This window comes from Gavia stellata, chromosome 24 (assembly GCF_030936135.1).
Source record: "Gavia stellata isolate bGavSte3 chromosome 24, bGavSte3.hap2, whole genome shotgun sequence".
NCBI classification, from domain to species: Eukaryota; Metazoa; Chordata; class Aves; order Gaviiformes; family Gaviidae; genus Gavia; species Gavia stellata.
Genome location: NC_082617.1, coordinates 3,344,483 through 3,369,544, shown reverse-complemented (window position 1 = coordinate 3,369,544; position 25,062 = coordinate 3,344,483). Strand labels below are relative to the sequence as shown.

The 25,062-nt window shown below is 46.2% G+C and overlaps 1 protein-coding gene across 1 annotated transcript in view; it reads right to left on the bottom strand.

Annotated features, from left to right (window-relative positions):
- CACNA1B (calcium voltage-gated channel subunit alpha1 B) overlaps positions 1 to 25,062 on the bottom strand; it is a 302,202-nt gene that overhangs the window by 30,697 nt on the left and 246,443 nt on the right. Inside the window, exons 32-40 of the mRNA XM_059828688.1 lie at positions 23,726 to 23,890; positions 22,751 to 22,861; positions 22,506 to 22,589; positions 18,616 to 18,621; positions 13,012 to 13,128; positions 9,847 to 9,912; positions 9,071 to 9,162; positions 6,973 to 7,123; positions 2,885 to 3,012 (exon numbers count right to left, since the gene is read on the bottom strand). Of these exons, the coding sequence (XP_059684671.1) occupies positions 2,885 to 3,012; positions 6,973 to 7,123; positions 9,071 to 9,162; positions 9,847 to 9,912; positions 13,012 to 13,128; positions 18,616 to 18,621; positions 22,506 to 22,589; positions 22,751 to 22,861; positions 23,726 to 23,890 (920 nt within the window). The remainder of the gene's footprint in view (positions 1 to 2,884; positions 3,013 to 6,972; positions 7,124 to 9,070; positions 9,163 to 9,846; positions 9,913 to 13,011; positions 13,129 to 18,615; positions 18,622 to 22,505; positions 22,590 to 22,750; positions 22,862 to 23,725; positions 23,891 to 25,062) is intronic.

Here is a 25,062-nt window from a genome sequence, read left to right as displayed (position 1 = left end):
GAATTCCCTTTTCCTTGGGACAATCAAAGAAGAGACTGTGAGAGAGGCGATCAATTAGTGACAGATGGAAGTAGGAACCAGCTCACCTGGATCTAAGCATAAGATAACACTGTCTGGGAGTCTTCTTTCTTGCAAATTATGCTACGGTGATTATTTACCATCCCCCTACACAGCGTTCCCCTACACATGTCTATACTGGGAGCTGAAATGCTAAAAGGAGATGGCTGGCATGGAAAACAAAAACGGATCGACATTTTCTTTCAATGAGTTTCACCAACCAGTGGAACAAACAGCTGAATAAAAAAATGGGTCCTCTAAAGTCCTGTGTCTTCAGATCAAAATGGGTTGTACTGCTGGGAGCCATACCTTAAAAGACAAGTTATTAAGCTCAGTCCATGGACAGTTATTGTGAAATACCATGTCCAGAGCTTCACAGAAGTTCAGCCCAAATGATGAAAAGATCTGTTCTGGCCTTAAATTGTAAACGGATTTCAGATTACTTTTAAGTTGCGGAAATGTTAGTCCCACTTATGAAAACTTAAGTGATTTCAGTGGAACTATTCACACATGGAAAATCCAGACCATGCCCATGTTTTAGGATCAAGCCTCGAGCATCACGTCTTGGCTGTCCTTTGATTCACACTTTTGCCCCCGGTCACTCTGCCAACATCAATAGCTTCACACCAGAGCAAAATGGGAACAAAGTTAGAGAAAACCAGAATTAGGATCTTAATGTATGACATATCCTGTATTAACAGCTCTAGAAGTGAAAAGGTTTGGCCCCTGAGTGACTCACAAAATGTGACCTCTGCACTCAGAGTTAATAGAGCGAGCAAATCTTTCTGTAAACTTAATGCGTGTACCTCTTATGGGTGGAAAGTTCCTGAACACATAAATATTAAAACAGCATATTGATACTAATTTTTTCCCTTGCAGGTGCATTACTCCTCCCACAGACGCTCATCAGAGCCAAGACTATTTTTTAAGGCGAGAACGGGCACTCCCAAGTTTTCAGTCTCATTGAGAATTTCTAGTGGTAAGAGATAGGACTGGATTTGAAAAAGGAAAAAAAAAAAATCTATTTACTGCCTGCCAAATACCCACAAAGGACTTGTCTGTCTTACAAAGCACATGGTAATGAAAATCTGCTCGGAGATTACAAGCTGCTAGTATGTGTGCAGGATATATGCAGGCTCGTAGTACGGATGGCTTTGAGCTAGTTAAAAATCACACATAGTTCAGAGAAATGCAGTCATTTTGGAATAGGTTTATATTTAAAGTTAGCCTAAATCAATTTAACTGAGATTTTAAAGCAGTTTAATTGCATCCTAGCAGGGAGTTTGAGATGCTGATTATACAAACACTTTCTGCATCTGTCTCTACTGAAGGGAAACAAAAAAGAGTGGAAAGATTGGAGGAGCTGGAGGCAGCTTCATTACAAATACAGAGGAGATTCATGGCAGAGTAACTCGTGGAGAGGAAAATGGATACAAAATTAGTAGGGCTTTACATTAAAAAAAAAGTCTCCCAACAGGCAAATTCCCAAGCTGCAGAATATCAAGGAAAGTACTGTGACCTGTATCTCAGAGCATCTGGAAATTAAAATAACACAGTCACCAGGACTATCGTGCAGTAGCTTTCTCTGGGCAATGGAGAAAGGCAATATGCTAAAGTCAGCCTTGCTCTAGAAGTGATCACTGGTCAGAGCCGTTCCCTCATTTTAAAAAAATTTCCTTAAAATGCTTCAGCAGCGGCTCTTGGGTCTGCCACAGCGCACTGCCACTCCTCCGCTGCCGTGGTACCTAAGCCCAGGTGTGCAGTTTTCCCTGCGAGTGTCTTCGAATAAGAAAAACAAAGAGATAAACCCAGAAAACCTAACACCTCACCATCTGGCTGTGAGAAAGCCATTTCCTCCTTTAACACACTCATATATCAGGAAGATTTTATCAGAGGCTCACTGAGAACTGAAACGCTTCCAAGGCCAGCCTTATTGCATTTTCTTCTTATTATTTCACACGTCTTATGTTTCAACTGCAAGTCCAAAAGCTAAAACATTATTTAGAAGAACAAAACTCCCTTCTACAATTTGATGTCATTAGAAGGAGCCTTCCAAGATCAAAATACTGGGTTTGATGAGAAAAGTCTGTTTAAAAATCCCATGTCTTCAGCAAACCACCCTTACGCTGAGAAACATCACGTCACTCCCTGCTGCCTCATAGGTGGGTGAAAGGAAATGAGGGGGTCTGAGCCTGTAGCACTTGACTCAGATGCAAAGCAGTGGGGTACATCATCTCCTTTTAAGGCAGAGATAGCACCTTGAAGACTTGAATTTTTTTTTTGTGTGGCCTCAGGTCTCTGCACAGCATTTGTGAAACCATTAAGGTGGTCCTCAACGAGGAGAGAAATGCTGCACAAAAGAGGGATAACAAGGCCTAGCCTCTCAAGTTACCCAATGGCAAGAGATTCAGCATATTTTTATCTCCAAACTGGGATGCAGAAACCAAAGGCAATCAAAGCTCCCTTTGGAAATGCTCAACAGCTTTTCTACTTGGCCATTTAGCCAAGATAATTTGAATTTACCCTATTAATTTTTGGCTGTGTGTGTGTGGGGAGGAGGGTGCGCTTTGCTTTCTTGATTTGTTGATTTATGTCGATCTCGTGTCTATTTGAAGGAAATGCCCTTGTAATGACATCAGGTTTGTTCATCTCCAGTGCACAGTGAACTGAAGTTGGAGCATTTACCACCAATGTTACCTCAAGCTTTGGAGTCGTTTTCCTTCTGGAGCTTTACTCACATTAAAACAGGCTGTTTGTGTGTATAGGTATGGAATTTATACACAACGTATATCCTTTTCTCCACATGTAAGTATAATGGTGTACATACCAGGCAGCTGGGTCATATTCAGCCCAGACACGAACAAACTCATCCAAATGATGGGGCCCAAGGATGGAGGAGTCTCTTGTCAGGTATTCAAAATTGTCCATAATCACAGCCACAAACAGGTTTAACATCTGCAGAGAGGAAGCAATAGTACAGTTAGAGAGAAAAAAAAAAAGGAAAGAAAGCAAAAAAGGAAAGAAAGCAAAAAAAAAAAGGAAAGAAAGCAAAAAAGGAAAGAAAAGGAAAAGCTGGAAAGGGAGCAGGTATGATTCCCTTAGTAGGGTGTGAGGTTTCTACAAGAAGCAGCCGCTCCCCAGAGAATAAACTCTATGAACTTAGCCCCGGGTCCCTGGGGACCCGGCTGCCTCCTCCTCCTCCCCTGCACGCTGCAAGCCACTTCCTGCAGTACGCGGCAGGTTTGCCACGGCTTTTGACGGCGGACGGTTTGGCCACATCCCCATGCCTGGTGATGCCCTACAGCATGACCCATCAAAGAGCCCGACTGGCTCAGCACCTCTCCCTCGCCCCTTCTTCACCCTACGCCCGCACAGACCAGCCCACGGGCTGCAGCGGCTGCCTCACCAAGCGGGTGACGTAAACTCTTCCAGCACTTTCATAGCAAGGCACATCAAGACAAGAACAGCTAGAAGAAAAAAACATTCTTCAGCCTGAACGTCCTATTTTAGACTCACAACAATTCAAACCTTCAAAGATCCCCAGAAAGATGAGGGGCAGGACACATAAAAGGCTCCTCTCCGAATGGCCGCTGTCTAACACAGAGCCCAGCAAACGCTTCTGGCATATAAAGATTCTCCTCTTATTAAAGCCAACGGAAGAGTCACGAGGATTTCAATGGGAAAAGATCAAGCTGCAGCCAGCAGAATGGAAGAGCAGGAGGGCACGCGGGAACGGATGCTCCTGTGCTGGATAAAGACCTGACTGACACACTGCCCCTTTCTACCTTTGTTGTGACTTTTGTAGGGAGGCTGAGCTGCTGCCATGAGCGCTGCTCCTCTGCACCACGCTGGGCAAGCAGGACCGCGGCGAAGCAGCTTGTGAGCTCTCGCCTGGGGACGAGCAGAATTAAACTGAATATGGATGTCCCCAGCTGGTCTGCCAGTTGTTAAAAGAAAATCAGGCAGTGGAGTTTGGGGTTAGTGCATTTTTAAAGAATTCATATTCCTATGTGAGCTGGAGGGAGGAGAGGGTCTTAGCTCTTGCTGGGACACACGATCCACCAGTACAGACAAGCACAGCCCATAATGAATCACCATATCGCCACCAAATGCTAATCAGGGACTTCCCAGACCTTTACTCCATCTACTTTTTAGAACCCACCCCAACAGAAAGCTGGGAGCAGAACCCAGCCCTCAACGTATCAGTAGCTAGGGCACCGGGGCATCTTACACCGGCCAAGGGTCTTCTTCAGGCCAAGCTGCAGAGCACGGAGCTGAGCACACACCAGCCCTGCTACTGCCTCAGCTGCAAACAAGGCTTCTGCCTCTGCAGCAACGTGCGTGAACTCACTCCTGTGGCTGAGCATTAGGGCTTGTCAGCTCGAACGCAGCGCTGCATCAAACAGTCCTGCTGGGTTTGGGGAACCAGTACTTCATGCCTGGATGCTCTCAGGGTCTCCGTGCAACACAGCCTAGACAAGCCCTGGGATCTCATTGCGGTGCACCATGCAGTACTGGTCGGGGATGTCCAAACCAGCTCTCAATAAGCTGTTCAAAGGCTGCAAGCACTATAACCACACCAGCCGGGCTCACTCACGTGCTGCAGGTACCCCACATGTAACACAGTACCCCTAGAGCATCAAGAGACAGCAAAACTTTTGAGAGCTTGCCCCTTGATCCCAAGTCCCTTTCCATCGCTCCCAGCTCCAGCCATGGCTCAGTACAGTTTTCCCTTGCTTGTGTACAGCTGTTTCTAAACTTCTGTATATTTTTAAATTTCAATTTACATTTTTCAGCAGTGTAAATTACAGGAGGAAAATTCTGTCAAGCTGGACATCCACAAAGAGTCAGAAACAACATTTAAACCCAAATACATTATCCAATGCCACCCCAACCTATGGTGTAACAACATTGAACAAACCATAAAAACGTGCCCTCCTGGCAAGGCTGTGGCTCTGCAACGCTTTAATCGCTTCTGGGGTGCCACAAGTTTCATTGCAAAAAAGTGCTGAATGCATTTTAAGAAATGAGTGACAGCCCTGTCCCGCAGCAGTCCAGCTGCTTGGCTTTCTGCTGCCTATTTTTGGAGCCTGCCCTCCCTGCCTTGGCTCGTCGCGAGGGCTCTCCCCTCTCTCTGCCAGCAAGCCCAGGTCTGGTTTCAAAGGGTTTGTGGGAGCACTGACTCAGGGACAAAGCTCACGCAAAGCTGTATTTTGCACAGATATGCTCCCGCCTCCAATTCTGCTACTATATTTCACAGAATCACAACATTCTTAAGGTTGGAAAAGACCTTTAAGATCATCAAGTCCAACCATCAACCAACACCACCATGGCCACTAAGCCATGTCCCGCAGTGCCACGTCCACACGTTCCTCGAACACCTCCAGTGAGGGTGACTCCACTACCTCCCTGGGCAGCCTCTTCCAATGCTTCACCACTCTCTCTCAGGAAAGAAATTTTTCCTATTATCCAGCCTGAACCTCCCCTGGTGCAACTTGAGGCCATTTCCTCTTGTCCTATCACTGTCACTTGGGAGAAGAGACCAACACCCACCTCTCTGCAACCTCCTTTCAGGTAATTGTAGAGAGCGATGAGGTCTCCCCTCAGCCTCCTCTTCTCCAGACTGAACAACCCCAGCTCCCTCAGCTGCTCCTCATCAGACTTGTGCTCCAGACCCCTCACCAGCTTTGTTGCCCTTCTCTGGACACGCTCCAGGATGGCTGACATGAGCCAGGGAGGGAGAGTCGGGGGGGGGTGGGGGGGTGTTGTTTGGGTTTTTTTTTAAAGAAAAAGCTCTAGGAAGAATAATACACTTGAAAATAACAATGAGAATGTCTGATGTTGGGTTAGGGATTTGTACAAGGAGAAAATTTGGCTTTAAAATACAGAGTGCTGAAGGAATCATTAAATGGAGCATTGACTTTGTATAAGCTTTCAGGGCTCCACATTTTTTAATATGTGCAGAAGAAATAAACCACAGGATGTCAAAGGGGCAACAGCAGTTGGACAAAGGATCTCAGTAGTGGCCATTGAAGTTGGTCTATCTATACCCAGCATCAAACTGCCACGTCCCAGCATCAAACCGCCACATGTACCTCTTTTTCCTGGTTAAAGGTTTCTGATGATAGCAGGGATTAGCTGCACAAACCATCAAATCGTACATTTTAAAGCAAAGCCATGGAACAGAATGTAGGCTTGATTAAGTTGCTTTTTGGTACATTTCAGAGCTGTGACTTTCATCTCGTCCTGCTTGAAGTTTAATTGGGTCCCTGTTCCTGGTTTTCCATTCCTCTGTCCCAGTGGTGCAGGACAGTGAAGGAAGCCCCCAGAGCAAAGAGCTTTTTATGCATGCAAGTGATCAGAAAGACACTGGCACCTATTAAAGCTTAGACCCAAACCCGTATGATGGCCGTGGGCACAAATTAAGTACCACAGCTCTTTGCACTTTCACATCTAAAGCTTTCGTGGCACCACTGCAGAAGAAAATGATCACTGCATTTATTTGGCAAACAAAACACAAGGCATCAAATAAGTGTGATGCTTCCAGCTGCCTGCTGCAAGCACTTGTGAACCAATGTCATCTTGGCCGTTCTCCCCCTGCCCTCCCCAGTCCCCCTCTTCAAAGGACCGTGTTACAAATCAAGACTAAACAGATTAATGCTTAATTCCAAATATTAGACCCCCCTGTGAGAAGAAAGATAAAGACCTTCTCTTTAAACTAATGATTAAATGATCTCTTTGGGGATTAAAGGGATTTTTATCACCAGGATGATAAATGGTTTTTAGTGAAGCTGTCTTGTAATATTGTATAAATCATAATTAGGGAGAAGGAGGCAGCAAGGGGGTGGGGAGGGAAGGGCTGTGGGGGGAACCACACCAGCACCTCCACTTTGGGAGAGGTTGGGACTGACTTACCAGGAAGGAGCACAGGAAGATGAACGACACAAAGTAGAAATAGGCAAAATCGCTGCCACATTCGTTTTTGGTGAGGCCGGAGAGCGGGTCGCAGGCTCTGTTACTCAGGCACGACAGCATGATCTCGTGCCAGGCTTCCCCCGTGGCGCTCCTGCAGACGGGGAGGGCAGAGGGTGAGCTTATCCAACCCCCTCCCCATTACAGGCCTGGGAGGCATCCGCCTGGCGGTATTACTGCGCCCAATTAACGGAATTAATTAGGTGGAAGGTTGTGTCCAGGTGGAGAGACTATATTTACATTAGGAATCCAAACCACTGACGTGAAAAAGAAAGGAGAAAGAACATCATCTCCCTCTATCACAGGGCGTAAAAGAAATGGAGCTGGCTTAGGTAGGCTAAGCTTCATTAGTTTTACGGACAATAAAACCATATTGATTAAAACATGTCAAGTGCAAAGTGCAAATGTACGTAAACAGAGTTTAGGCTGTTTCCTTTTAAAGCAGCTAATGCTGGCTGCAAACTGGCTGCAAACCCAACAGAGATGATGGGAAACAGAGCCAGGCTTCTCCACTCGCATCTCTTATTTCCTTTCTCAGGTAGATATAGAAATACCAGGATGGTGTGGTTGATCATAGTGACTTGGGTCCAGTTTTCATGACAGTCTCTTGGGTTTTCTTCATTATTTCCCTCCCCCCCCTCATTTTGGGTGTGAGTTACTGAAGTAACAGGTAGGTGTACTCAAAACAAATCCTAACTTTTACCGCAATTACGAGGAGAAAAATAAGCAAAAGGCAAAGCTTTGTAGTCCCAGAGGGTCTATCCTCAAAATAAACCACCCCCTGCAACGTGCACGCATGGATCGGAAAGTGGGGGATGCCCATGTTTGCTTACTTTGACTTTCTACCTGACCTCAGATTCCCCCTCCGTAATTTCTGCACCACACTCAGAGGTGCTTTTAGGGGCATCCCTCCACAGTGCCACGAACAGCCCATCCCGTTGCAGGGCTGTTCACAGCCATACAAATTTGTACACAGAGCTGGCTCACAAGCCTTCCTCCCGGTCTTTGAGAACAGTTGTTACTCAATGTAAATGCCAGGCTTCTCCGAATTATTCAGCAGATTCCCCTCTGTCCCACTGAGCCCTGCAGCCCCATTCCCTTGCACAGAATCCTGCTCCCCCATCGCAGTCCTGCTGCCTCTGTCCCCTCTGTCCCACTGCGGCTGCCGCGTGGGTCTGGAAAGGGACAAAGACGTCTGGACATGAGACTGAATAATTATCTGGTTTTATTAAAATTCAGAGTCTTGAATTGAGTGATTATTCTGAGCTAGAGAGGGCTAATTTCATTTCCGTCTGGCTTCACAGAAACTATGCAAACCAAATCCCAGGCAAGATATCCAGTTACGAGTGCCGCATAATCCGCAGAACCGAGCCTCGGCGCGGCTGGCGGGCGCTTGTGGGGCCAGAGCAGTTATCAACCGCTGTGCCTCCACACCGCACGGCACACATCCGGGTAAATGAAATCTTCCCCAAGCTGCCCTGATTTAGAGCAGGGCCTGCACTTCATTTTTGCCGGGTCTGAAAATGAAAATCTGTCATTTCATCAATTTTTTTTTTTTTCCATTTGAAAATGCTTCATTTCCAGGCAGAATGAACACAGATGGAAACACTTTCACTCTGAAGCAGAGGTGGCATTGATGTATGAAGTGTTAACTTGTCGGTAATGCAAAAATGACCAATTCAAGGAAGTCTCACTTAAAAAAAAAAAAAAAAAAAAAGTAAGTTTCATGACAGGAACCACATCGATCAGTTAAACCAGGGGGTTACTGTCATATATTAAGCTTCCCCCTGAGTTGACGTGGGGTGTCACAGAGCTGGGTGTCACTTTGTGGAGATGCTGATGTGTTGAATCAGATCTCTCATATTCGGAGATGTGCCAGGCCAATCCTTAAGGCCGAGGAGGAGGAAGCAGGAACGGATGCTTTACTTCGAATACTTCCCTTAGAGGATGCCTTAAGTCTCAGCAGCTAAACTGGCATGGGAAAACAAGGACTTATTTATTGCTCGCATGCAAGTCTTATGGTATTTTATACTCTACTTACCTGAACAGAAGCATCAGGGCTTGGAGGAAGGTACGGAAGTTATTGTGCCGATTAATGGAGGTTTCATCATCTAGCGCAATGTTTCCAAATACCTGCCGCAGAAAACAGAAGCGATTCAGGCCAAACGTATCCTCACGTGGATGTCGTCAGTAAAGGTAGATCAAGTGGAGTTGGGAGAAAAGGCAGGAAAAGAATTTGTCCTGGTTTAAGGGATCTCAAAAGCTAGAATAACTTCTGTGCTGAAGAGGGAGATAAAAATGTGTTGTGGAGATCAAATGGGGAAAAAAAAATCAGTTTAATGTGCTTTGTCTTCACACAGCCCCTTTCCAACACCACAGTTCAGCTCCATCCCAGGCCAAGAAAACTCTCTCATTTCTTTTCAGAAAGGTGCAGTGCTTGAGCTGCTCCCTGCTCTCTTGACATGTCCGTACCCAGAAGAAAGGATGGGACGTGCCCTGCCCGCAGGAGACACGGCTGCCCACCACCACCTCCGGAGATGCTGTGCTGCAGGCTCGTCACCCGTAGCCACTTTGCCTGCCCATGCTCTTCCTTCATACGCCCAGAAATACCTGTACACCCAGGGCCATGTTCAACACAAGACCTGGCAATAAGGGTAGAAAAAGTGGCCTTTTTTGCACTTCTGATTTACCTGACACTGGACTTTTGCCTTATCCTAAGTCAGGTGTTCATCCTGCTTTGCAAGCAGTAACCCATTTGGACCCTGGACCAGCAGGACAAAAAATATACTTACGGACATATTAAAGCTAAAATTTTACCTGCATGCCAATAATGGCATAGATGAAGAAGAGCATTGCAATGAGGAGACACACATAAGGCAAGGCCTGTGGAAAAGGAGAAGGTGGTATTAATGACAGCACATGCGTACGTCAGCCAGTAGCATTTAATTCCTGGGCAGCACTGTGTTTTGTGGCATTTGTCCTTCAGATGAAGGAACTGGAAAGAGAATATGAACAATTCTGGCAGCCTTCAGAAGACAAACCCCTGGCATCAGGCATTCATCGATCACAAAACAGTCTGGGCTCTCCAAGGGCTCTCTATAGATCCTTGCAAGCAGATAACCACAGTAAGCAGGGAAAACACAATAAGAAGCTGCACAGCAAGCACAAGAGCTACCAGCAGGCACTGGCACTTTCAATGCATAATTGTACGAACATTAATTTTTAATGACCTTGCTGTAAATTTAGTACGAGAAAAAAATATACATCCAATAAACAAGTTCCTGCTCTGAAACAGGCACAGATTGCAATCCCAGGAGGACAAAAAGATTATGAGTTTTAGCAAGAAATCAGTGAAGGCTACAATGTAATTATGTTACCCAAGCTGAGGGCAATACCTACTTTCCACTCAGGCTAAACGAATGGGTAATCAATGCCTCTTAATTAGTAATAGCTGAAAAAATGAGAAGTCTTGCCCTAGGGCTAGACCGTGTGATGCTCGGGGCAGGAGAGGGGTTATGCAGCCCATGGGGAGCCCAGTAGGAAGCACGGGGCAAAGGGCTGATGTGGTTTCTACTGGACACCTTTGCACAAGGGACAAGGACCGAGAGCTCAGGGATGGGGGAAAGGTGGCCAAGCAGCTCCCCATGCAGCCCAGGAACCATCCCGGCTCCACTTCAGGGGTAGCACTCTGCACGCACACTTTGGAAAGGGTCGGGATTATACCAAAAAGGGCCTTGGCTGAGCTCCTCTCCCAAGATCCAGCCAAGACCACACAGTCCAAGGACACTCTCTTGAGTGGGAACATCTTATACCTGCAGACCCCACATCTCAAGCTCTGGTAGAGGCTCTCCTGGCTGCAGGATTCCTCGTGAGTTACAAAGTGAGAGCAGCAGCAACACCACCTCCATCCACCCTCAAGGAAAATATGGCCTAACAAATCTAAGGCACTGCAACCTCCCAAATCGCAGTCCTGTTCCATTAGCTGCTTGATGGTTGGGTGAAAGCACAACTGAAGTTGAATGCGAGAGCACCAGCTGCCTGTCTGGTGTCTTCTGAAGGGATGTACAGTGTAATACAACACTCACTCCCACCCCTGGCCGTGGGAAAACAGCGCAGATGCCTACAGTTCTTCTCCAGGTTGCTTGTAGAAAGAAGCAATCGCTACGTTCCCATCTCCACCCTCCAAAAAGGTGTTGCCTCTATAGTCTAAAAGGTCTAATCAAAACTTCCCTCTTGATCAGCTCCAGTGCAGAGCAATAGCCACATTCACGCTCTGCTGAAAGCAGTTCTCCATCGCGATTCTCTCGCAGCCGGCACGGGGCTGGCCAGCGCTCCCAGCCTGGCGTGGGCAGAGCCAGCCGGCATCTCTCTCTAACGGCAGGAGAGAAATGCCTTTCTTCTCTTAAAAAGTCTTTTCAATTTTTGGAGAGAGCATGCTCCTCCCCACAGTTTTATCACCTAAAATAACCTCTCTGCATCATTTTGACCCAGACACCATGATGTGTTTGAAAGCGCAGCTGAAGCGAAAGAAACCGGTCGCTCTGCATCCCACCGTGCTCTACGTCGTTAAATACCAATTGCCACCATAACACCTTCCAGAAAGCACCACGCAAAATACTCTGATGTTGCACCAACCTGCAGACAAGCTGAGCTTGCAACATAAGCTGTCACCCACAGACCTCAGAACTCAGCCCAGAAGAAGGCAAGACCCTGTGCAAAGCCAGAGGCATGGTCCCCAGGCTCGCCAAGGCTCCCGCCACATGCACGGGCAGTGCTCGGGAGTGTGGCACCACGCCAGCGAGCGGGAGATGAAGTTTGCTGGCTGTGGCTGTGAGCTAGTGAGCAGATCCATCTTCGGCTGCTCCCTGACCTCGTTGTGCTTTGCTTTCCCACGTCACCTCTCTACTTTCATTTCTCTGAAAGTCCTGCGAGATCTCCGGAGCCAAGGAGGTCAAGTGCCTCCTGGGAGAGGGTCCTCATGTGATGGGACTGGGGGTCTGCACTCTGCAGCTGCACACTCAATAAATACTAGTGTGCTAGAGCTCAGTATCAGTGCTACAAAAGCCCAATTTCAGATTAAATGATCTCCTCTCTGCGCTGCAGAACATGAGCGTGCCCCATAACCAGAGTTAAAACACAACAAGCTGTGGAAACGGGCTGCAAACCAGCTGAGAGCTGTTAAAAATAACCAGCTCTGGGGCACGTGGGCTTTTATTTAGATCTGGAAAACAGCTATCTCCATGCTAAGTGCAGGTTGAGAACTAAGCTGCTGTAAGGCAGTTGTTTGAGGGTCACTCAGTTAGAAGTGCCATATCTAGCTGCCGTGGCCGGCTGCCCCTGCACCACAATCTACCAGCTGCCTCAGTGTGCTGAGGCTTGCCGGGAGGGAAGGGCAGGGGAAAAGGAAACCAGGGAAAGCAAACATCTCGACTTTAGAACAAAAAATCATTTTTGTAATCCTCCACATCATAAAAACACAGCCCTGTGTTATACAGCTTCACAGTTTATATTACCAAATTGCGATAGTTTTGGTTTCACTTCTGTCACATTCTACCAAGACTGAAACCCAGTGAAAGCAATTTATCCTTGCACTCGCCACAAGCATTAAGGCACTTATTAGTCAGACTACTGTTTCCTTATGCTAATACCCAACTCTCGAGATTTTGCCATAGGGATTTTGTGGTAGTTTTCAAGGGCAACTTGAGCTTTGTGCACTTGCTGCGAGTTTGCATCAGTAGCCATCCGGCTTTCGGGCTCATCTTCCAAAATGCTCAGCACCTACAGCGTTCAGGGGATGTTCAGTGCAAATTAGTTAGCATTTCTGCAGAATTAATATTCCTGTAGTTGCTTTGCAGAGGTGCAGAGAGGCCATTCCCTTGGCAAGGGGAAGCTCTTTGATACTCAACGGATGATGCTACAGACGCGCCAAGCATTATCATCTCCCCGCATCTCTTCCCTGCCTCCCACCTGCCTAACACTCACCTTAAAAGACTGCACAAACGTCCAGAGCAAGATGCGGATAGTGTAACCCTGGCGAAGGAGCTTGATAAGTCTCGCTGCCCTGAAGAGCCGCAGGAAGCTGAGGTTGATGAAGTTGTCCTGCGGAAAGTAAAGGTTTTGTGTCCTTCAGAAATTAACGCGATTAGAAACCACAGCCCGCAAAAAAGAAATTAAAATTACCAGCTTCACGATCTAAGCAGCAAATCGGCCACCAGAAAACCTTCCAAAAGAAACATTCGTCAGTGCAGATCACTCCACATGCAGCAAGTATGAGAAAATCCCTCTCCACAAGAGCCCTCCCCTCTGCTACTGGGTCAATGATAGAAAAGGAAAAGGCCCTTTCACGCTGTCCTTGGAGGTCTTGTTTTCTTTGAGTAAGGCAGATTTTTCACCCCCTAAAGACTCAGGGAGAGGTAATGGTGCCTGCCATATTATCATTTTGTAAAGAATGAGGTTGTTTTGAAGTCTTGGCCAGCTCACTTTCTACAATGAATTGAACTTAAGCCAAGACAGTTGCAAGGGACTGCCTATATAGCCTCTACCGTAACAAAGAAAGGCATTGTCCAGTGAAGATTAAAACATCCTTGAAAGAATGAGGATGTTTTCTAACCTAGAGGTTTTAAATGTTTATACAACATGTGACTGGACAGACTCGTCAAGGAGAAATGGCACCAGCAAGACTGTTTGGAAGATGGATCAATGGCAGCAAATCAATTGGGGAAGTTGAGCGTTCAACAGCAGGAGGGTGCCTTAGGAACCTGCTGATTTTTTTAATTACTACTAAATGTGCCTTTGCAGGTGGATCAAAGAACTGCTGGAGACAGATTCTGATTTCCATTTGTTTTGTATGATTCTCCCCACCCCGCACCCCATTTTTTTCTTTCCTTCAGGGAAAAGAGGTTTGTTGCCCCAATGAGCTAATCTAGAGAGGGTTCTTTCCAAAACAAAACATGCAAAAGCCAGATCCCTCTTGCCCTCCTATTTTAAGGAGATGAAAAATATCCCCCCTTTCCATACTGATTCCAATTCACTTATTTGTGAATCTCTGTTCACAGCCACTTATTTGACTGAGTTAGCTAAAGAGAGAAAGCATCCCACTTTAAACTATTAAGCAGTGGAGTGGAAAATATAATCATAAGGAGCTCTTGTTGGTAAAGACGAGCAAAAATAGTCTTTCCCTTGTATTGTTGTTTTACCAAAAGAAACCCAGTCATATTGAACTGACCCACGTTTCTTGCTCATTCGGCTACAGAGCTCATGCTGAATTTGAGGGGCTTGTTGGATCTATTCATTTATTTAAATGCCAGCTCAGTTTTGGGGCCATTAGCATCGCATTCCACCAATCCCATCAAAGAGTTCAAGAAATCAGTCTCAGGCATGCACTCCGTTTCTCTCATGTTAAAAACGCAAGCAGCTCAGAGTTAGGCACAGACCATATATCAGACTCAATCCTCAAATAAAGAGAAAAGAGAAAAGCACAGGTATGTTCAATGAAAGAGCAGATAACACTGAGCTCATTCAAATCAGCAACAGAAAGCAGCTCTGGCAGGCAAAACACAAGCACGGATTCCCCTGGGTTGTTCAAGGTCAGTAAAACAAGTGCTAAAAATTCAACGCTTGTCTCTTAGCATCAGCTTCTGTTTTGTTTTTTCACATCGGTTTCATTCCCTTCACAAAACACCGGCTGAACTCACCTTAGCAGGTAAGGGCTGTATGGGACCCGGGGGGCAGAGCTGGGCCGTGGCTGGATAACCACGGTGGAGGCTGGCACACCTCCGCAGAGCAGCTGCGGGGGGTTCCAGCGCAGGGCGAAGGTTTAACCCAGAGCCCACTTCAATCATGGCAAGTTTCCCCACCAGCGGGAATCGGCTCAGACCTTATGGGTAATGTTCATGGCACTCAGGCATCAGGTCTGCAAGTCTGGCAACTTATCACCTTCAGAGCAAGGCTCAAGCAGATCTTTCCTGTGCACAAGCCTAACACTCCTCCAAGGAGCACGTGCACAGGCAGCGCCTGTAGGATCCATCTCTCTGCGTATGAACCTGCCTACCTCCCTCTTCCCACGTTACTGCAGCAAGAATATTGTTTTACTCAGACTTTGCTATAATCTCATAATCACAGCTGACATGATGCTTAACATCTGCTTTGGTCTAGGCTGACTGCAAGGTCACACTTGCAGTCTACATGCTGCTTTCTGCAGGGTACTCTGTATACGTGCAATATGAAACAGGGGGCTCAAAACTGTCCGGTTGTGTCTATAACCCCCCCTCCTCTGGGATTTGGAGAGACAAACAGTCCATAACTTTTTTCTCCCCAGCCCCAAACCCTCCCTGTCTGACTCATGCACTGCCATTTCCTGAAAGCCTCAGCTCCGCGGGGAATCGCTCGCAACCCAGGAAAATCCACCATCACCAACATTCGCAGACCGTTCGAAGGACCGTTCTCTGCGCTGTTCGTAGGGAGGCAAAATTACACACGCTCGTGAAGGATGGAAGGGCTCCACGTGTGTAACCCTCGGCACACCGCGTAGAAAACCCATCCTTCGACAACTCAGCTGTCCAGGCAGGTATTAGAATTGCATGCAGTTAAAGGGGAAACTCCACATTGCAATATTTCTTGTGTATAACAGTGTTTTGCATCAATTCTCCTCCCACTTAGCCGTCTCTGTAACATGTGACACACACATGATCATCTTCTGGGTTATCAAGGTCTTTCTTTTGGTTTTTGTTTGCTTTTCTGTTGCACAGATGCTAAAGGCTGACCGGTGCTCACAAGAGGCACCGCAGCTTTACAATTTTATAATCCACCTGAGGACTAACAAATTGTTTGAAAAAATGTTTTCCCCTGACCTATCACTATTTTCCTAAAAGAGGGGGCTCTGGTACCAAAGGCACCCAGCCACCCAGCAGGCCCTGGGGGCTCTGGGTGCAGCCAGGCACAGCCACTGCTTCCCACGCCAGGAGCCTGACCAGAGCTCAGCTGAGCGATGCATCCCTGCAGCAAACTGCAAAGCAGGAGGGAAACAGGGAGAATGGACATCAAGGATAAAGAACTGGCCTTGGCTGCTGTCCTGCCATGGGCAGCCTGCTCTTTTACCCTTTCTTAGGGTGTTTTCTGTACTGAAAAGCAGAAAACCCATGAAGAATAGGACGTACAGCCATTGCCCAGATCTGTTCCTCCAGCATCTTCCGCAGCAGAGTGGTTTCCTCCCCAACACAGGAGCTGTGCCCGCTTTCCACAGGCATGCAGAATAAGCTCCACCAGCTCAGTGGATTTAGTGGTTTGGATTTTTAAACCTGTGTCAGGAATATGAGGTTTTTACGCCATGGCTGGACGTCCTCTGTAGGATTTAGTGAAGGAGGCTATGTTACGCTGCCACAAAGCAGTAAACTCCACAGAAGTTGGGCTGCTCATCCCTGCTTCTTTCTGCAGCCCAGGTGTAGAACACAACAACCCCCCGGACTTGAAACTTCAGATTTCTGTCCTCAAAATGAAGGACTCACCCAAAGTTGCAAAGAGCTGTGGGAAGAGGAGCCAAGAATGGGATCACTCAGGAAGCTTTGGCAATTCTCTTCATCTGGCATCAACAAGAATTCACCTATTATGCTAAGGAGTTACCATAGAGGAAATGGTTGTGTTCCCATCTAAACGTCTGTGGCATTGCCAGTCCTGAAGAAGAGCTACTGAGTCTTGCACAGGGTCTTGGCTTCCTTTGAAGCTTGGGGAAAACCCTTGCTGACTCTAAGAGGCTGAAGATTTTTCCCACACTTGTCTGTGTCTTGGGCACTCCGCCATTACAGGCATACCATATCGTGTCCTTTCATCCTGAGCCAGGAACGCTGGAAAATGATTCTATAAGTGTGTGATGCTCAGATCTCTCCTTGCTCCCTTCTACCTTTCAACTTTGGTGCTTCTGCCGCAGTCACTGTAGGCTCCTATCATCCACCGTGGAAGGAGGAAGGCAGCTCCAGATGGGAACTTGGTGCTCCAAAGATCTAACTTGGATGCCTTGGATGCCGAGGGATGGAAGGAACCTGGACCTGCCCATATGACCACAGAGACTCTGCAATGCTAACAAACTGCAGGATGAGCATTTAAATCTTTAACCTGCAACACGGACAGCAATGAGGCCAAAATTTGGCCAAATGGAGATAAACTGATTTTTCCAGTATATTTTCATGTGCACAGCTGATGCCAGAGGACTTACCACAGAATCACAGATTGACAGGGGTTGGAAGGGACCTCTGGAGCTCATCTAGTCCAACCCCCCCGCCAGAGCAGGGTCACCTAGAGCAGCTTGCACAGGAATGCGTCCAGGTGAGTTCTGACTATCTCCAGAGAAGGAGATATCTCTGCTGCCTCGAAGGTGAATTGTCCAAAGACGTCCTCACAGCTCCCACACATCTGTAATGCTTCCAGCCACCGCAGCACACGCAGAGGATTCCTTGCTCAGATTTGCACTATGCAAACTTTCAACTTGCGCATCGTCATTTTCTCCTTTGCTGTTTCCTAGCAGAAAATTCCTTCCTGTGACCCTCCATGAAGCATGGAGCTTATTTGCAGTCTGTCATGAAGATTCAGGCTGATTTGTTTCTTAACAGCAACTGTGCAACAGAAAGTCCAGATGTTAACACAGATCTAAGAGCTGTTGTCAGGTGGCCAAGCAAGTATTTTTGATAAACTATGGTCTCATTTGTGTTATTAACCATAGCCAAGATAATTAAGAATGGAAGAATATATATCTATTTAGATTGTATTTTTCTGTATTCATCATCTTTTGCTTAATTTACGATTTTCAGAGAAACCAGTATTTCCAAAGGCATCTTTGGAATCAGGCACTAAATTCCCAGTGGGATCTGGTTCCCAGTACTTTTCGGCTCTGTTCATAACATGGCTCAAGCATTTTACTTGAGACGTTTGCTTTTGCGTCCAGGGACTCTGTGTCCACTGTGGTGGCAAAATGCTTCTATATGCTGGTATCACAAAGAGTTTTCAAAGTTGAATAAAAATCAGTCTTTCCTTTGACTTCTCTTTTGATTTGAGGGAAGCAAGTCTGTAATCACTTCAATAATTTTTTTGCCTCACAATACAGTGTAAACCACGGGCTTAAAATACCTGTAAGGCAGTCCTCTTAAAGGTAGTGCTTCCCTTTGCAGAAAGCTCAACACATCTCATCGTAAAGGAAAACAAAACTGATTTTTGAGAACTGAATTTGGTACCACCACTTACAAAATGAAGGAGCTTCCAGCCAGCCAATCTTCTCTACTCCAGGTCCATCCAGAAGCATCTTTCCCTCCTACTCTCACTCAAATTTCCACCAAAATAGAGCAAGTGTCAGTCTCCCCTTTATCATTGTCAGGTGTAACAAACAGCGGAGAACAGGCTATTGGTAACTGCATTTGCCTCACGTCACCAATTAGCCAAGGGGAAGAAGATGCAGAACAGAAGCCAGTTTTGAGGCACGCTGCAGTGAGGCTTTTTCACCAGTGCAATCGGAAATCTCATCAAAACGAATTAAATTAAAGAAAAACGAGAGAAAATAAAAGCAGAGAATTTAAATAACTGTTTAAATTCAATGAAACCAACCGTGTCCTATATGTGATGTTTTCATGGATGGATATTTGCAAGATTATTTACAAATTTTTTTTTTTGAGCAGCAGGTGCACAACATACAGACGGAGACATGGTTTTCGCATTGTATGTTGATTGGATGGCGTGATTCAGCAGGTAGATAAGGAAAATAAAGAACAAAACAGGAAACAAAAGAGAAAATGAGTAATCAGGACAAGCAAAAAAGGAAACTCTGAAAATTTCACTGGAAAAAAACTGTCGGGCTTTTGGGGGTGTTATTTTATGATAATTATATAAATAAAAAAATGCTTCAAACCAAAACAGATTCTGAGATCCTAAAGGTAACACAGACAGTGCAGTAGTTATTTGCATTTCATTTTGTAATGCAAATTGGGAGACAATTCACAAACACTTCTCAGTATGTTTTTTATATTTCCAGGCATAGAAATAGATGTCAGTTTGCCATACACCCATTCGGCCTTCTGAGGCCGGCTGTGTCCGCAAGGACACCTTCTCCTTAATGCCACCTAATTTACTATTTTACTTCCGTTACTGGGAGGGTAAAAAACTGACATACGTGGTTTTGCCTAAGGAAATAAAAAAATAATATAAATTCCACTGCATTCACAAAGTAAATTACATATGATGTGACTACAAAATTAAAATAAAGCAATTAATCAACACATTTCTTTTCCTTTTATCTTTACTTTTCAGTGGGTTAGAAGTGCCGATGCAGCAAGGCTGGTGGAAGCCTAGTCTCTCAAGATGAGACCGCCCAGGTGAGCAGGTTTATGTACCTTGGAGAACACTTATAGCAGGAACACATAGCCATGGAGAAAAGCTGTGCTCCTGAACAATTTGCAAGCCTGATCTCAAAGTCATGCCCAGAAAGCATACCCTCTCCACAAGGAGCTGGAGGGCTTCACGGGTGGCCGTTACGGGGACGGAGGCAGACTGACAGTCGAGTTCACGTTGTGGCTGTCACCTGGGCTTCTCAGACTGAGAAACCCTCTGGTGCGAATGGGTGATTACAGGGCTGAACGCACAGGGAAGGACTAACGGGGGCTGCCACCCAGCTGTCCCCCAGCTGTCCATCGGCCAAGGAGAGCCGGGAGCTGAGGAAGGCAAATGGAGAAGACAGCATCCTGCATTGGGGACACAGCTCTGAGTCGTGGTGAGTAAAGACCTGCTCTCCTCTTTGGTTATTCTCAGCTCCGTAACATGGTGCAGAGAGCTGCTGCACGCCCAGTCGTGCACCAAGCCAGAAAGTTGAAGTGGGGTTAAGCGTTAGCTATGGCGTTTTGTGTAGAGTGGATGTTCATCCCGGTTCTTAGCTACTACTCTCCCCTACCTGGAAAGGCAAAGGGTGGAAAATGGATGGGCAGAGGCAGCGGGCTTAAGGTCTCAAGGGAATGAGGCACCCACCGGTCCTCACCTCGGTCCCTGCTGTTGGCAAACAGCATGCTCGCTATCACTGCATCAGGTTTTTCAGCCCTTTTCTACATTTTTTAAAATTGGTTCTTAATTCCAGAAATATTTAAGCGACTTAGGTGCAACTCCAGTTGCACAAAATAGCAGGTTCTCTATTACGAAGATGGCTTAAAGTGTAACTCTGCCAAGTTATACAGGCACCGTGCCACTTCCCAGGCAGCAAAACACTCCTGGTGTTTCCCAGGCAGCCTTGGGACGCTTTGGGTTTCCAACTGGACACACTGCCAGAGGAAGCTGTTGAACTACATTAGAAAGTCCTCTCTAAGGTTTGACTTAATAGATCTAGTTACTCATAAACCAAAAGCCTCTCCATTACCACTTGGGAGGATAAGGGAAAGGTGGAAAGGTGCTTGGGAGCTTAAACCTATTGAAGTTTACTGACTGTTTTTAGAGGTAATTCATACAACTCTTCAACGGCATCCCCAAATTGCTGCTATCTTTGATGCTGGAAACCAGAGAAATTACTGCGGAGTGGAAGGGTTATGCCGTCACTCCCAGTACCCTTGAGGGTCCTGCATCAGTGCCTGCCAACTCACATGGGGGTGTTTGGGAGCACATTTACTCTCCAGCCCAAAGATCAGGAGAGGGGTGGGGAACCTCTGCCTACACACTAACTCTCCTACCCCTAACAGTCGGCTGGCAGTGCCAAGGGACAGCTGCTGCTTCCAAAAAGCTGGGGACGTGCATACACAGCCCTAGACATGCTGTGGCTTTGTCCTGAATTCAGTGACGTATCACAGCCCAGCCTGATCGGTCCGTAGCCAAGTCCCCAGGTGCCAGACACCCTCACCGAGGCTGGGCCACCCCCGTGGGAGCAGAGGGAGAGGCAACGGCCTCTTAACCGAGCAGGGACCGCTACCTGCCAAGCAGGGCATGGGCAACACTGATGGCTGCTCTCTGCCTGGAAAATAGCTGTACAAAGGAGGTTTTTAATAAGAGGCATGTGGGCTTGGTGTTGCAAAGGAGACACCTTCCTGAAGGAGAAGATTCCAATCTCAGAGACCACAGGCTCCCCTACCACGTGCGAGTTGGCTGTGCTGCTTCCTCCCAGTAAAAGTGGCTGAAGAAGGGGTGGAAGAGAAGCGTCAGTCTCTGTTTGTGGCTGACTTGTGAATGTTTTCACAAATTTTCAAACCAAGGCAAAGGTTTGGGAGCCTAACTCTGGCAAGAAAGGTTGTCCCACAACAGAGGGAGCGGAGGCAAGCACCCAGTACCTGCCCATGGTGCAATAAATCTCCTAAGCACTCCGAGAAGTGGTAGTCAGACCTTGTGTTTGATCTGAGTAACTTTACCCTGGCTATAAGCCATGCATTAAAAACAAAAAGTAATTTCAAAGTCTACGAGATAGGATTCACCAACTGTTAAATGAACACCATTCGTGTGGGGAGTAAAACTTTGGGGTTTTGTGTGCTTTCTTCTACCAAGGAGGTTAGGTAATAATGTATTTTGTTAGAAACAGTGACATGGTCTTCACCACCAGCTGAATGTCCTGTAAAGAAGTCTGGTGAACACAGTTTTTAGCACACACAAAACAGATCTATAAGCAAATCCCAGGGACTGAGGAAAAAAAAATTATGGTAAAGTTCAAATTCATCACATACAGATACAGCATCATCAGCTAAAACATGCACTGGGAGAGGAGAGGAGCAATTTATAAATTGGATAATATCAGGCTGTCAAGGCTCGAGTCAGACATTTGCTGCCCTTATGGAAAAATCCTCTAGAATTTAATGGCAAGTTTGTATGTACGCTTCTTGTAATCTACAGGCCTCATTAGCAGGGAGAGAGCAGTCATTGAAAAGTTGTTTGTTTGTTTGTTTGAATAATTGCCCTGCAAAGCTTTTGTGCACACAACAGAAATGCACCATGTTCCCCCAATCCAGACTGCGCAGGCTGATGAGTTTCTGGCTGTTGTATGTTCCCATCACCTCTCCCCTTCTCACTCCTCTTACCGCCTTCACTCTGTCCCGTGACCGAGGTTGGGTAGGAGCCCCAAGGGACAGACGTGAGTGTGTGCCCTGCAAAGCACCTCGCACTATAAAACAGCAGTCTTCAGCAGAATCCTTTTGATCTTTTCCCTCTATTAAATTCAACAGGATTTTTCCATTAATAGGCAAAAACGGCTCGGGGTTAGAGTCGTTTGCTGAATGAGAGATTGTTCCCTGGCAGAGTCACGGGCACTGTCGTTCTCATCACAGCTTTTTGCATGGAAGTCTTTGGGGCAGACAGCCATGCTCATCTCCGTGGAAAGAGCAGAGCTAATGGAAACAGGCTGCCAGGTCACCCAAGGACATCATCATACGATGAGTCCCAGAGGCAGCTCTAGGGAGTAAGGCTAGTAGGGAGAAAGTGCAATGTCTTGACAGGGTACAGCTTTCTTGGTAAATGAAGCAAATTGAGCAAACTGTACTTACCGCAATCTCTGTTACTAAAATATCAGTAATACTTCCCAACACTGTTACAAAATCAAAGACATTCCAGGCATCTCGGAAATAATTCTGCCAAATGAAAACACAAGGGAGATAGAGGGATCCAGGGGTTACTTTTTTTTTTGCAACACAGGCTTTTTCTGTTTGCTTGTTTTTCAATGCGCATCATGAAATAACAAGCATTTCATGTAGAAAGGAAACAGTTGAAAGTAAACGAGGAAGGCACATACCAGCACACCAAAGGCAATGATCTTCAGCACACATTCCATTGAAAACATGGATGTAAACACAATATTCAGGCATTTCAACATTTCTTCATATGCTTCTGGAGCATCATAGAACTAAACCAGGATGGAAGAAAGGCTGTTACTGGAAGATCACTTACAGAATAAAACCTTCCCAGCTGACTTGCCTGACTGCCAGACTCTTGCCCATTTTAGTGACAGGTTTTCACTTTAAGCAAGACTTGGGGTTACAATATGGTTATTCATGCCACTCCAGAAGCACACCATAGCCTACATGCTATCTTAATGGGGTAGCTGGGGGTACACCCAGGATGGGGAGACTGTTGCTGGTGTACATCTGCCTGTAAGCAGAGCACAGACCAGGAGGGAGGAAGGGCGTTTTCAAAACCAGAGGACAAGTGCAGAACTCTGTTTCATTCCAGCAGACCCTAAGAATATGGTGACCCCTTGACTGTGAAGATACTCTAAGCTAGGCAAGGGATAGGAGGAGAGATCATCCACAATATCTAGCCATTTGCATCTCTTCCTCTTAGGTACTGTGGATCATGTCTCAGATGCTTGACACTGCTGCAAATTTGAGTAATTTCCCTGGGATGGCTGGATGTTGGGCATCCCCAAGAAGTGCCCCTGCTCTGCAGCAGGAAGCCCAGGTTGAGCCGAGAGCTCCAGACCTGCAGAGCCCAGTTCCTATCCCACTAGCCACACGCTGAAGGGGCTACGAGCCAAACCAGCACTGTGCAGGGGAATCCCATTCGCAGTGTCTCATGACAACTAAACCACCTCCCTTTGGGGACCGAAAGAATCCCACAAGGCCTCTAAAAATGACATCAGGCAGATGAGAAGTGGCGATTGCTCCTGCTGATCCCCCCCCCAGCTCTCAGGTCAAGAGTACAAAGCCTCTCCAGCAAACACCGCATTCGCTAGCCCGAAATTGCAAAGATTCAGCAACAGCCCACTAACCTTCATCATTAGGACAATGGTATTGAGTGCAATCATGACCATGATAAAATACTCAAAGGGAGGGGACACCACAAATTTCCACATCTTGTACTGAAAAGATTGCTTGTTCTGAGGCATGTAGCGGGTCAGTGGCTTGGCACTTATGGCGAAGTCTATGCAGGCCCTCTACAAAACAAAAATGGGATGAAAAGAATACAAGAAAAGGGCTGGCAGTCTCTGTCACTCTGGATATTGTTGGGAGAGCGAGCGCAGCATTTAGTGGAGGATATTATTTCTAAGTGTTTCTCACACACGATGCGAGTACTGACTACCCCTGTAAAATGCGGCACAGGATCCCCAAATTGTAATCACTTTTGGACACTCGCTGAAGTATTAAATCCCACAACACTCCTATGGCCCCCTGCAATCCTAGGAGACAGCCTTGCATCCCAGCCCAGCTCCTGGTAGGTCCCGATACCTTCCCACTCAGGGAAAGGAGTTATAAATCCACAGGCTCACTTCAGAAAACACTCTGTCAATTCCTTTTGCTATGTAATTGTAGAAACTGGAGGATTGGTAAAGATGTTATCTGTGTTTTAAAAAAAGTATTGTGAAACCCAGGTATGTTCTCACACACAGCAAAACCTGTCCAGCTAATAACATTTCATAAAATGTGAACTGAACTCAACCAATAAATTATCCAAGAAATATTACCGGCTGAACTCTCAAAGACCCCCTTAGTTGGCTGTTTCTGTTCACATTATTATGAGTATAAAACTGCATTAAAAATTGGTTTCTACCTACAAAAGTTTTGATTCTGGAGCATTTTCTCATCTTGGATTTAGATAAGAATTCAAAGTGTTAAATTAGTGCAAAAATATTTTCTGCATAAAGCATCTCTAAATATTCTGCTTTATTTTGGACTTTTTGTTCATATAGACAATGCACTAATTACTAATCGATTTAAAAGTCATCTCTTTTCATCAAAAATCAGGTTCCAGTTTCAAAGTAAATGAAAAGAGACGGTTCTTCGCACAACAGGTCACTGAGGCTGTGGGACCCCAGACGAAGGATGTTGCGGATGCCAAAAATCTGCATGGGCTCAGGAGGCAACTGGATGCATTTGTGGAAGAAAGGTACACAGATGCTGCTAACTAAAGAAAAATCACATCCAACTCAGGAGGTTCCTGAGCTGAAAACGACAGTATTTGCTAGGGCATTAAAGAAAAGCCTTATATGTGCTTGCCCTGGTCTTACACTCTTCCCAAGGCATCTACTTTTGGCTGCTGTCAGGAGGACATCATCTCAGCCAGGCACAAAACTAGACTGCTGAGAGGAGCATTCCTCTGGGGAGCTGT